This window comes from Plectropomus leopardus, chromosome 8 (assembly GCF_008729295.1).
Source record: "Plectropomus leopardus isolate mb chromosome 8, YSFRI_Pleo_2.0, whole genome shotgun sequence".
Lineage (NCBI taxonomy): Eukaryota > Metazoa > Chordata > Actinopteri > Perciformes > Serranidae > Plectropomus > Plectropomus leopardus.
In genome coordinates this window covers 12799596-12813391 of record NC_056470.1, presented here as the reverse complement: position 1 = coordinate 12813391, position 13796 = coordinate 12799596, and the positions used below count along the sequence as shown (strand labels likewise).

Genomic DNA, 13796 nt, shown 5'->3' with positions numbered 1-13796 from the left:
CAATAAAAATATACCTGCAAATACTGCATTTTATCTTCCTGTTGTTCCCTCAATGGATACCCTTGCAGAACCCCCCTTTCTAAGGTTGAGAACTCATACTTGGCATTACGGTCTATCGTCACGATTTCAGGCGCCGAGCTATAGTCATATGGTCTGTCATATATTAAGTCGGCATGAATTCCTCCATCTTGGCTGTTTTCTGCAAAGTGCAGAAAAGCACGAGCGTCAGGATTAGAGAGCAACGAACTCAATACACAAGACAGACAGACAGACAGACGAATAGATAAGAGAGACAAGTTCAGTTGTTCTCTGATTTGTTGACTGAGTCTACGGGTCTGCTCTGATTTTTTTTAAAAAAAAAAAAAATCAATTTAAATGTTTAAAAAGGGATTTAAAAAAAGATTGGTTCTGAATTCAGAAACCATGCCAAATAGCTGCATAAAAAATCTCTGAAGGTACTAAACAATTCATACAAGCAATGTCAAGTGTTCTCCTTGTGTGTAAATACCCATCTAGCAATTTTTTTTCCCAATTACTGCATTCATGTTCATTAAAGATCAATCGAGATGGGTGTAAAATGCTGATCTTGAGGAAAATGCTGGCCAAAAAGATGAAAGATGAAAGTAACTATTTGCACAGGCAGCTTGGCATGCAAGTCAGTAGCTTTGGGAAAACAGGAAACAATCCTTATACATACAACTGTGATGAGTTATACATGGCAAGCCCTCTGGAAAAAAAAGCAGAGAACTGGCAGTGTTAATTATCACACAGAATATGGCCTGCCCTGTGTTGTGTTGTGGCTCCTGCTGGACAACGAGCAGTTATCAGGGAGGACGTCGAGAGGGAGAGGATCAAAAGGTTTGGAGGGTTAGAAACAGGAGAGAAGGGATTCAGATCGGGTGGAGTTTAAACAATGCCAATAGAAAGAAAAGACAGATGGTTCATCATACTGTCATCCGTTTGCATGAATTGTGGAGATCTGGTCATGGACCCAGTCCACAAGTCTGTGTATGATTATCATGTGACCTAATTTTGGGACCAAATTTTGTTGAAGTGTCTGTGATTCCTTGATGAAATGTTAAATTCTCAGCCCCCCTTGGAATACATTTTACATTCTGGCGATGGTAGTCTTTTCTGTGCAGTTTAATTAAGCCTTCTGCTTAAAAATATACAGTGTTTTGCTCTATAAGTCACTAGAATCTGACCAGTAGGTGGGAGTTCACACGAATAAAAATAAATAATAAAGAAAAAAAAGAAGAAAGAAAACATATATAAATATTTTTTTAGATTCATCTTATATCTATTCCTTTTCTTTTCTTTTCTTAATTTTTAGAAAAAAAAAAAACAAAAACAACTTGGGTTTATCCCTTTGTGACTTGAGGAAAATATGACCATCATAATGACATGAAAGTGCTTTTCAGCTGTACTGCAATTGTTCCAGTCTCACTCTGGATCCTAAAAAATAAATGGGGAACCATTTATTTTATCATCCTCTCATGCCAGGGCATTTTAGAGGAAGATCGCCCAGTTTAAATGCATTGGAGTGAAAAAGCAAAAAGTGCTGCAAGGTAAATATGTCCTTTGTCCAGCATTAGTTCTTTTCTTTTTTTTTTTTGTAATGACATCAATCTCATAGCATGGTCATGTAAAGCATTTTATAGTTCACACCACGTACAAAAACACAGAATATATATATTTATATATATTTGAGAACAGAAAGTTATGTTAAACAGACACTTGTCACTTTAGTTTCATCTCCTAACAACAAAGGTCACCTGATAGGTCACATGATAACATTTGACCACTGATTTCAGACCTCAAACTACAACAAAATATAATGTAAGTAATAATGAGCATTCAAAAGAAAGTAAATCTTATGTCTGTGTGTTTTAGGAAGCATGTACAAACAATTCATGATTGCTATTATGAAAAGATCTTACCACTTTGTAATAATATAATTAAATGTTTAAAAAAGTCCCTCTAAAGAGGCCTTTAGTTTAATAAATCTTTTTTTTTTTTTTTTTTACTTATGGTCAATTTTTTATATTGTAGATATTGTTTATTATAATACATTATACTTATAGCCCAGGGTAAAAGAATGTCCACATTCTTTAAGAAATGATGAATACATTCAATAAATCACTTCAAAAATACACACTTACTATTTTTAAGATCTCCAATCTCAATATTTTACCTTAAAACCAGTTCAGATCAAAGGCTGGGGACAAGCCGACACATTACTATTAATACAGTCTAGTTTGACTTGAGTGATCTAACTGAAAATAGGTGTCAGCGACAGACTCAAATTGTACAGGTAAATGTTTAGAACATCAAGCAAAGCCATCACAGAGGAGGAAGGTGCATGCTAACCACGGGTGCTCCAGAGTCAAGGAGCAATTTAAACCTGCATCCTGAGGTAGAAACAAGGAATATATTATCTTTTCTCGTGAATCTTTTTAGTAGTTAATTTAGTAATCAAACACTGAGGCTCCAGTATCCAGTATATTATGTTCTTAAAGCCACATTCTGTGATTTGACAACATCAGTTTTCTTCAAACATTTTAAGAAAAGCCAAACACATTTAGATTTGAATCTGACTAGTCAATTACGGCATTCTACAATCTGTTATTTTTGAGTAGCAGATTGTTGCTATAAATAACAGACCATTGCTATGGCCGCGATTCTGATCATTGACGCTTACTAGAAGCAATAAAACTCTTTTTAAAATAATATTTTATGTTAAATTATTTATTTCTTCGGTAAGAAGCCATTCAATAAACAGGACAGACCCGCTTTGTGTTGGGGTCCTGCATCACCAGGTTTCATTTCACATTAATAACGTGCTTGCTGTACATTATCCCTAATGTAGTGCAACTCTGCAACATTCTGAAATGATTGCTTGTCTTGTCACAAATCTTTGATGCTAACTGGCTTTTATTATCATGACCACTCGATTCTCAGTCATAATTTCACTAAAAAATAGTATCATGAATTACAACACATTTAAGTTGCCAATGCATTAATGCAGTCAAAATAAATAGTAAATCACAGAGGTGACACCATACTTTACCTCTATCAAACATTAGGCTATAAACTAAGGATGTCTTAGCTAGACGCTTACCTGGATCCTTTCCTGCAGAATTGCTGCTATCAATTTCCCCAGTACAACTACTCCCTCGACTAAGAGACAAAACTATTCAGGTTGATAAATCACATTTGTCACTTTAATTCCTATAGCCAAAGACAGTCCAGAACACTTCTCCACACAAATGACTCTCTGTGTCCAAACCCTGAATTCAGAGAGTCACGCCTCGTCATTTACTGTCACTTGGATTTTGTAAACACGAGCAAATTATGTGCAATTTCACTTTGAAGCCTCTATCAGTTTGACTTACTGCAAATTATCTTTGGAGCCTTTGATAATTTGGTTTGAGCATGTCCCCGGAGAGCATTTAACAGCACAAATTCTACTCTTTAGAGCTTTTATTTTTCACACCGAGCTGTCTTAGGTAATAGGAATCATTTATGGTCACATCATCAGGTGAAGAGTAGGGGGAAAAGGAGGGGGGGGCGGGACAGGAGGGAGACACCTGACTGTAGCTTACCCTCATCCACGTCGTCATTGGACATAATGGCAACGCACTTCTCCCACACCATGCGGATGTCAGCCCGATAGCGGTCACAAGCCCAGAGGAACATGGGCAGCAGGATGGACTGGGCAATAGAGCACCACAGCACACACAGCACCATCCAGTTGTAGGAGCGGTCAAACTTCAGACTGGCAAAGCTCACCACCTGGGCAGGGTCAGCAAGGGGTTCGGAAAACACAATCACTCAGTCCAATATCTTGCACAGAACATACTATACACCTGTCAAGCTACACAATTTTAACAGTAATATCTCCAGGTTTCCTACTGCTACTGTAAAGGCAAGTTAAATTTAAGACTTTTCAAGATATAATGCCACTCTGAATGAAACTTGAGACCAATTTTACAAAAAACTAAACCTATGCATAGCCTTATTCTACTGAATCACCAAATTGCATCATTCATGAGATTAAGTTAGCAATGTGAGTGAGTGCAGATGGATCACTTAGGTCATGTCCCTGGTCGCAACATCAACTAACAAATGCAACAGCTTATAGTTGCTGTTTGAAACAGTGCCCCCAGTATGTCAGAGACCAACAGCATCATGGCAAAGCTCAGTACCATATCAAAATGTCACGACTATACATAGTGTAACTGCCTACTACTACTACTACTACTACTACTGTATTTAGGATTTAAGAATATAAGGAGGGACTAACATGATTAGACTGTGCAAAATTTCTACAAACAAATATGCTGCCGTAGAAATGATTTTAGTTCAGATCCAGCCTGATTCTGATGAAAGAAATTGTATTACAGAACTGAACTTGCTCAGTGAAAGATCTGCCACGAAAACTGTCTCTGTTAAAACTTTTAAGAGATACTTGCTTAATATTCAATCTATAGTGCACTCAGTAGCCCCTCAGCACAAAGCTGCTGAGTGCCCATTGAGAGTACAAGATACTGAGTATGAGCCCTCAGATCCAGTCATAAATATTAGTGGAGAAAATGTGATATGTGAAGGCAAGATCTCCGGTAATAGTCAACTCTACAAGCAGCCTACACACTGATGCAACACACAGACAAGACAAGTACAATGGCTGTCATTTGCCATTATGCAGCAACTAATGATTCTATTCTTTATGAATCTGTTTATTTTTTTTTTTTCAATTAACCAACTGATACTTTAGTCAACAAAGTGTAATAAGGTTACCCCATTAAAACTATTTAATTTACAATTACAAAAAAGAGAAAATAGCAAATCTTCACATTTGAGAATGCTGGGAAGATTTGAAAAATATCTGATTATCAAAACAGTAAGAAGATATCTTTCTTTCTTGTGCTGCAAATCAAATTGAGCTGAATTCAAAATATGATCAAAAGTAGACATAATTTATATTCACATAACTTAACACTGACTATATAACACAACCGCAGCACATAAACTCTAAACATAAATATATAGTATGAAGCAAATATAAGGAAATAAATATTTTATATTATGTATCTGAAAGCATATCCACATCCCATTTATGGAGCCCAACGAATAGTAGTGAAATACAATGCTGAAAGCTTGAAATAATACATTCAGATGTTTTGTTTGTGTTTTGCAACATTTATTGAGAACTGGTTCAAATGCATTTGGGACGCTTGTTGGATTTTGAATGAAAGTAGGTGCATCTAATTATATTACTCATTCAAACCATATTCAGGCAGTGAACTGTTCCACAGTGTGGGGAAAGGTGACCTCGTTTAGGGCATGACCCCTTTTTACAACAAGCTTTACAGCTAATATGAGTTATCTTTCTCAGTGAAGCAACACAGTGCATTATCTGATCATTAAAGTTGACAGGATCAGAGTCTAATCCTCATCTCTAATGCATTGGGCCAAGACCCTCATCAGATTGATTAACCAGAACTCATTATCACGTGTGTCACCTCCTCTGGTCATACCTTGAACTCGAGCACCAGCCATTAAGGCTCTTTGGCATTTTAAAAGATACCATACCATCACCAATACCAGTACCCTTGCAGTGATACCAGTGCAAATAGAGGACTTCATTTAATGTTTTTGTTTAAAAAAAACAAAACAAAAAAAACTTTATTCGATAACCATCATGTGAATTAGAAGCACTCAGTTGCACGAAATGCCAAAGAGGCCACAGGTGTGTAGCATAGCCATACTTTCAACATTTTTGTGATGTATAGTTAAGCTGAACTGCAATCTGTCAAATACACCACTGACTGTATGAGTTGCTGTATTAGTGCCGATCACATGTCGCATTAAATCTAAGAATACTTAAGGTGATTGGCTGCAGGCACAACCATACAAATTGTCTAGTTCTGGGAACAAAAAGGATTCAAATGCAGGTTTGACTGGAGAAGTTACGATTCATTGTTCGTTGTTTTTTTCAGCGGATACATTGAATGGATTTAGCACTGATAACCAGCCCGACAACCATGCAGCAGCAGCATCACTATGTGACCTGATGAAGTTGTGAAGTCTCAACCTGATATTGATTTGGTTTGTCCACTGAGCTGCCCCAATCTAAAATCCACCATGGAAACCAAAGGAGGCAACAAAAGGCACTGCAGGTAGGTAAACACATCAGCTGCTGATTTTTAACACACTTTCAGCAGGAGAATATAATACAAATTCATTCTGGGACATTGTGAACAGCGGCACGCTGGTTAGCATTGTTGCCTCACAGCAAGAAGTTCCCAAGTTTGAGTCTCAGCTATCCCAGGTCATTTCTGTGTGGAGTTTGCATGTTCACCCCTTTGTCTGTGTGGGTTTCCTCCGTGTGGTCCAGTTTTCCCCACCATCAAAAACATGTATGTTAGGTTAATATTCCCGTCAGTGCTCCTGACCAAGGCACTGGCAGGAGATCTGGAGTGGGTACCCGAGCGCCATGCGCAGCTGCCCACTACTCCCCACTGTTCCCCACTGCGCCACAGAGGATGGGTTAAATGCAGAGGACAAATTTTAGTGTACCATGTGCATGTGAAAATAAAGATGACTTCTTCTTCTATTTTCCACGGACACCTATTTTTTTCTTTGGAAAGTTTATGGATGGTGGTGTTCTTATCAGTATTGTTGTTTGTTTTAAACTCTAAATATAAACTCTTACAGCTAATAAATTGATAACAGAATAGTCAGTAAAATGACGTTAAATGACTTTTATGAACTTTAGTACAGGACTGTTTGAAGGAGTAATGACATAACTAAGACTGTGACTAAGTTATATAATGTCTGTTGGTGTTGCATAAGTGTTATTTCTTTGAGAAACAAATATCTGGTGGCCACGATTTTTGAGGACAACGTCCTATAACAGCTCTCCTTAAAACTTAAAAGGACCGTTAACCCCAAAATCAAAGCTCCATATTTTTCTTCTTACCTGTAGTGCTGTTTAATCAGTCTAGATGGTGGATGGAGGTCATTTGACAACTCAACAGCAATATCTCTTTCCAGAAATCATGGCCCAGTTACTCAAGGTAATCCACAGACATTATGTTATGTTATGAGCAGTTTCATGTAGGAATTATTTTCTTTCTACTGAACTACACCCACCAGTTGTATCACAGCACTGAGGAAGACACAGGTAGATGTTTGCTTTCCTCTGCATGGTGATATAGTTCTGCTACAATCCAAAAGCCAATGAGAAAATCCCACTGGCTTTTTGTTGGGGGAACCAGGGTGACACTAACATCCTTGTCAGCCTAAAAGAAAAAAAAAGTAATTCCCGCAGCACTCACAATAATTCTATTTTTGTCTTGTTTTTTTGTGTCAACAATGCGGTGATTCTACTCTGTTCTGTTTAATTTACCTCGGTACTTCTCTGTGTAAAAGGATACATTTGTATGTGTTAAAGCTTTCCATGCATTTAAATGGCTCATTACATCAGGTTATAAAGACAGCAACACGACTTTTGTTGTTTTTGTTAGTGCTCTGGAAATAGGATCTTTCATCAGTACAACACTACTCTGTCTGTTATGCACACACATACAGAAACTAATAGGATGCTGTTGTAAAAGCGATACACCACTGTCTTTTCAAATCAACTTCCAGCTTACAAAGCAACAAGAATGCAGCTCCACCTCTAATCCTGAACTCAGACATTTTTTTTAATAAAGGCATCATGTTGTATATCTTTACAAGAAAAAAACTGATACAAATACTAATTAAGCAGCGCTCAATAATGACAAAGGCATTATACAAATAGTGGCATTTCCAGTACTCATGTTTCATTGTGCGCTGAAATTCACTAATTCATAAAAAGCATTATTCAGTGTTCTGATTCTTTTTCAACAACAAAAAACAGCTGTGATGCCCAAAGACCTGTGAGCTTATCAGTGCTGAGTTATTGCTCTTACCAGCAGGGATTTAATAATGGAGTTCATTCAGGCTCCATACCTTTTTTCACAATCCTTTTTGAAGCAAACACTGACGTGATACTTTCTCTGTGAAATCTCACCAAGGTGATACTTATTTATTTATTTATTTATGCATCTTTAAAAGAATTCACATATGAGGAACATAACAAAGACTGTACTAGCTTAAAGCTTTTTAAGAGATTCTTTGCCACTTTCAAACAACTTTGATTCATAACAATATAGGTTGTATGTATAAATGAACTCCGGTATACTTCTCTTCCTCTTCCCTACATCCAGTTCCTCTGCTCATCTCCCAGCACAAATCCATTGGGGCTATGACTGTTGTACAAACTACAGATTGTACTTCCACATTTTCGTATGCCAGCCACTATGGACACAAAGAGCACAGAAGCGGATCGAGAAAGTTACCCAACCGTCTCTCTCTCTCTGTCTGTATTATGCACAGACCATACTCAGATCAGACGGTGAAACTAGGCAGTGCTGATCCAATATAAACCAAGATTCTGTTACTGTACTATTTATTGCCTAAAGTGATTTCAGAAACATATTTTATCGCCCTGTTACGCTGTAAGATGAGTTTGTTAACAGAAAGTGGGCGCCTTACTTTCCTGTGTTGAAAAATAGAGGCTGAAAAAATGGAGTTAAAACAAAATATAAATCAAAATTCTGTTACTGTATTACCTTTTTCTCCCGTAAATGTTTTCAGAAACATATTTTAGCTTGCTGTTTAACTGAAACACAAGATTGTTTCTTTTAAAAGAAAGTGTTAGGTAGATGAGCATTACACGGTGTTGTTTGTGAATTAGATTTTATGGTAATGAATATATAAGTTCCAAGACAGTCACCTGAAGACAGAAACAGCACAGAAACAGTACATTCAAAGAAATAATATATGTTTGCAGCAATGTAATACTACTATGCAATTTTATTATTATCGTAAATGGCTCCACTGCTCAGAGGTTTGTGATTAGATCCTGCAATATCAGGATGTGAAGTGTTCCTGCTAAGTCATTGCTGGAATTGACAACGTGCAACTACGAACACTAAAGTACATTTCTCCTTTAATTATGCTGCAAAATCCTGGTTATATTACTGTGTGCTTTAGATTTTAGCATTAAAGGCTTGTGCAGATAGTGGTGCTTTGTGCAGAAGTGTCTGTTTCTTACCTGAGGAGTTCAACACTTAATTAAAAAAGCCTGGTCAAATATAAAAATGACTACTAACAGATGGCTTCTACAAAAGATAACAGAGCTGAGGCAATGCATTATATATAAACTGATGCACTTTGACACATATAATGTTGTCCCACTTAGAAGTAGTGGCGTGATAGCTTATGCTCAAAACCTACCATTAAAACACTTGCAGTTAAAGAATTCAGACTGGATTCAAACATGAACAGAGGGTACTTATTCAATAAAACCGTCAAAGTAGCCCACATTATCCTAATGGAAAAAGTTTACCCTGCTGACTTGCTTTTACTATGACAGGATGGCTGATTTGGCTGCATCATAAGCAATGAGCCTTGAACCTTCCACAGGCTCACAAGTCTGCATAGACAACCAATGAATTGACTTCTTTAAAAATGAATGAGAACCTGAGGGGGGAATTTGAAAACCAAATGGCAACATGTTGAAACTGAGCTGGCTCCTTCACCCACTGATAATGCTGTTGAAGGATCAGTTTCCCCTAGGAAGTAGAGGGAATTTTGCTCTGCTTTTTTAAAGCCCGGAGTTCCCTAAAAAACACTGGAGGGAAGGTGACTCCAGTGCTTAACTATGACCTGCCTGGGACACCCAGGACAGGTAGGTGACCTACACACATTATGTCACAGGTGAGAATAAATGAGGCCGTAGGATATTTTTAAATTGGACTGTCCAACACAGTATTTTTAACATTATAATTTCTGTTATTATTGCTGTTATTATAAGAGACAGAACTGAATCAGTAACCTTTACCTCCTCCAGTAGAGACACATTATAGACTTTATACTGTATATAGACACACATCGCACATTTAGCCTGACCTACTTACAACCCCAGATGAGCAGTAGTATTTGAGCTTGTGTAAATAATAAAACAGAGTGGTATGGTTTAAGGAGCTACAGTGGATATACTCCACACTTAAACCAGTCTTTTTCCTTTAATGTTTAATTTTTACCCTGTCCACTGTCTCTTTCTCTCTCACTCCCTCTCTCTCTTGCTTTACAGTGCCAACTCAATTAACCCCCCTTCACCCTCAGAAAACAGTCTGATTGATGAAAAGGTTGCAGAAATAGCTGCCATCAGCTTGATCACACTGCATGTTAGTGTTCTTTCTAGACACACCATCTGAAAAAAATAATATGAAAATACTATGCATAAAAACCATTACTGTGAGTGGCTTTTAAGGTCCAGAATGTAGTATTTTGTGTCATCTCGCAGTGATGTTGCAGAACACAAATTGTGTGCCAAGTATGTAGGAGAACTATGGGAGGCATCGTAACCATTTGACTAGACAAGCCAGTTCAGGATATCTCTTACCACCCAGACCAAGAACAAATTTACTCAAATCAACAGTAATAAGCAGGGCTTTTTCCATTATGGGATGGAGGACTGCCAAACCATATTGCTACAACAAATACCAGAGCCACTTTCAAGAGAGCTATAAAGGAATACTTATATAAGGGAACATAGCAATATATCAATATATATTTATATAGGTGTTCACATACAGTAATAAGCAATGTTTATAGTAATAGTGAACAATATATAAATAAGAACATGATTATTAATCTGCATAATATAATTAACAGTAGGATATGATTCATACTGCTTACTGACAGCTTCTGATTTTTATTAAATACTGAAAACATAGTTATGAATATTGTATTCCATTTCCTATCCCATTACCATTACCAAGAAATGCCTCTAAATCCTACACACTGGACCTTTAAGTCACAATCACAACACAAGTTGGTATATGTTCACAAACCTGACCTCATATAGCCTAAATTTTTTTTGGGGGGGGGTTAAAGCTACAAAGTGGTGAAGACCTTTTTTAAAATGCATCTCTGAGCTTACAATTGTCTTATTGTTCAACACATCACTAAAACGTAAAGTTTTATCATCTAGAACAATTATGTGAACTTTCTTTGCATTCATAATAATGCATTTATGTATTTTTTGTAGTAAATGAAACAAGTGAGATATGTTTCTTGCAGCTACAATGTTTGTTTGGATTAGGAAATACAGCAAGCTCAAGTTTCATTTACTTTGGCAGATGCGTCTGGTCCCCTTCCCGTACAAACAGATTTCCAGCAGTCCAGGCCTGAGTCAGGCGATGACTGACAACTTGCAGAGCCATTGAACTTTACACAAAATACATAATGACATCATCATTGGCTCATGCATCCTTGCACTAGGGACATCATGGCAAAAGGAACATAAACCTAGCTTAGAAAAGGAAAAGAACTGAGGTATTTCCCTAAATGACGGAGATGCTTTAGCTGATGTGGAACTTTCAGGTGAACCACTATTTTAATACTCTGTTGTCAAAATGGCAACGCTCGTTCACAGACATATTGATGCTACAGCGTCACAGCTCATCTCTGCATACTGTAGTCTATTAGGTCTATCCAGTTGCATCTAAGAGGCCTTTTGATCTATGATTGTTGATAGCACCCCTTAGAAATAAAAATGAACTGACAGGATTCAGACTGATTCACATTTGGGAATTTGTCTGGTGATGCCAGGCTCAAATACAGTTGCAACTTGGGAAGCAGGTGAATCTTTTTTTTATTTTTTAAATTTTTTAATCCTGAAAAAGACAAAATATTGTTTGAAGTCTTCGAGAGTTCTGGAAAAACCTTCAAACCAGCAGGCAGTGCTGTTAAGAGACCTTCTTGGTTTTGAAAGACCACTAGGAAGTGTTTTTGAAAAACAGATGCTTGGTTCTGTGAATCAAATGTCATAATGAGAAGACACAGTCCAGGGTGATCTCTAGAGATTTGACAAAACACTTACCAATGCTCAAGCCATACACACTAAGTCAAAACAGATGTTGAAGAACTCCGTCTGACCAGTTAGCTGATACGCAGGAGCCTCCTAGTAATACACAACTGCTAGACCTTTTAACTAAATTGGCTCTTAGACCAGCTCCATCATTAACAGCAATTGTATTTAAGCAGTGAACTCACCAGTATGGGAAAGCCAGTCAGGAAGTCGTAGATAAATACGATTCCGCTGATCAGGTAGGTGATCTGCAGTGATGTCTTGAGTGGCTCAGACCCATCGATGGATGATCTGCGTTTCCCCTGGGCATCCTCCACCACAATGGTGGGGACGTTGAACTTGTTCTTGTCAGCATTGTGGCCAGCCTGAATGGAGAAGGTCTGGAAGAGAGCTATGCCGATGCAGATCACACCCATAGCCACGCTGCCTCCAATCAGCAACAGAAAGCACACGCCAAAGCCCAGACCAATCTCTGTCACAATGAATCGGCAGTCAGAGGTGTAGAAGCGGTCCATGGTGTCGTGCCAGCCCACTGCTGGAAGCGTGGACAGAATGAAGGAGACCATCCAGATGCCCATCACTGTGTGCACCGCCTGCTTCTTGGTGTTACTCAACCTGAAAGCAGAACCATAGATTTAAGCATAAAGTCAAACTGTTGTCAGGCCTTCAAGTGAAACAGGTTTTGGCTTCTTTTTTTTTCCTGTATGTGACTATAGGCTCATAATAGTCTTAAATTGGTGGACCTTGACTGCGATACTGGTGTATCTGAAAAGCCATAATTCCACTTCTGCCAAAAACATTAATACAACCTGTGCAAGTGCTTGGACAACAAGTGAAACCTGTAAAAAAAAACATCAAATGAGGAGATGTTGGAACGTGGACCACAAATAGTATTTACAGCACCTATGGTGCCACCAACTCACACTACTCAACTATATATCAATCATAGACTGTATAAAGATGGACAAGATATGACAGCTCCCAAAAAGTGAAGAAAAAACATTTCTGGCTATAGTATATATCATAAACCTCAGCCCCTCCATGTTAGAGAGGATGGGACAAGGGCCGAACTAAAAAAAAAAAATCACAGTGTACGTCAAATAATTTTTCCCAAAGATGGTTTCTGTCACTTAAGGTAGTTCTTATTACTATGATGTATGTTAATGTTTCTTATTCTTCTTATTCTAATAAGTTTTGTCTTAATTAGTTATTTGTCTCAGGTCCGACAGGTGTATAGGCGGGAGATTGATACTGTGGCTCCACCCTGATCACTACTCAGCAGACTCTGGCTCCAAATAGAGTGCTGCGGGGATGACTGATTTTTTTTGCTTGTTTGTTTGTTTGGGGGTCTTTATAGCCTGTTTCCCTCCTTCCCTTGTTAAAAAATCAATGGGGTTTTTTTTTAACAGATTTGGGGTTATTGCATAAACCTAGCTCTGTGGCCAACAAGTTTATGAAACTTACACATTTTGTTCAGCAAAATAATCTTCCCAAATAAACACCACTTTCATAATTTTGAAAGGGTAGCCTAAATACAACTAGCAGAAGTAAAAATTTAACATTAGACTTTAAACAAACACTACAGTTGCATGACTTTGGCTTTGCCACTACCACTTCCACAAGGCTATAAAGCCATGTTTGGCATGATTATGCTGTGCAGTCTCATTTAGCTATTTGTTAGCAACCACCTTTTTAAAGACACATAAAACCTTCGGAAATGTATGAGTAGGATATTAACTGATGTATTTAATGTCAGAGCAAAACATGAAATTATCTTAGTGTTAATCACAGACCTTACTTTAGGTATCTAACCAAAAACTCATTC

General features: G+C 37.7%; 1 protein-coding gene across 2 annotated transcripts in view; it reads right to left on the bottom strand.

Annotated features, from left to right (window-relative positions):
- The window catches only part of LOC121946937 (probable G-protein coupled receptor 153), a 42836-nt gene that overhangs the window by 5314 nt on the left and 23726 nt on the right, over window positions 1-13796 (bottom strand). The window contains exons 3-5 of one of the 2 annotated variants that reach the window (XM_042491777.1): window positions 12157-12586; window positions 3606-3795; window positions 15-199 (exon numbers count right to left, since the gene is read on the bottom strand). In XM_042491777.1, the coding sequence (XP_042347711.1) occupies window positions 15-199; window positions 3606-3795; window positions 12157-12586 (805 nt within the window). The remainder of the gene's footprint in view (window positions 1-14; window positions 200-3605; window positions 3796-12156; window positions 12587-13796) is intronic. The other variant, XM_042491778.1, reaches the window with a different exon arrangement.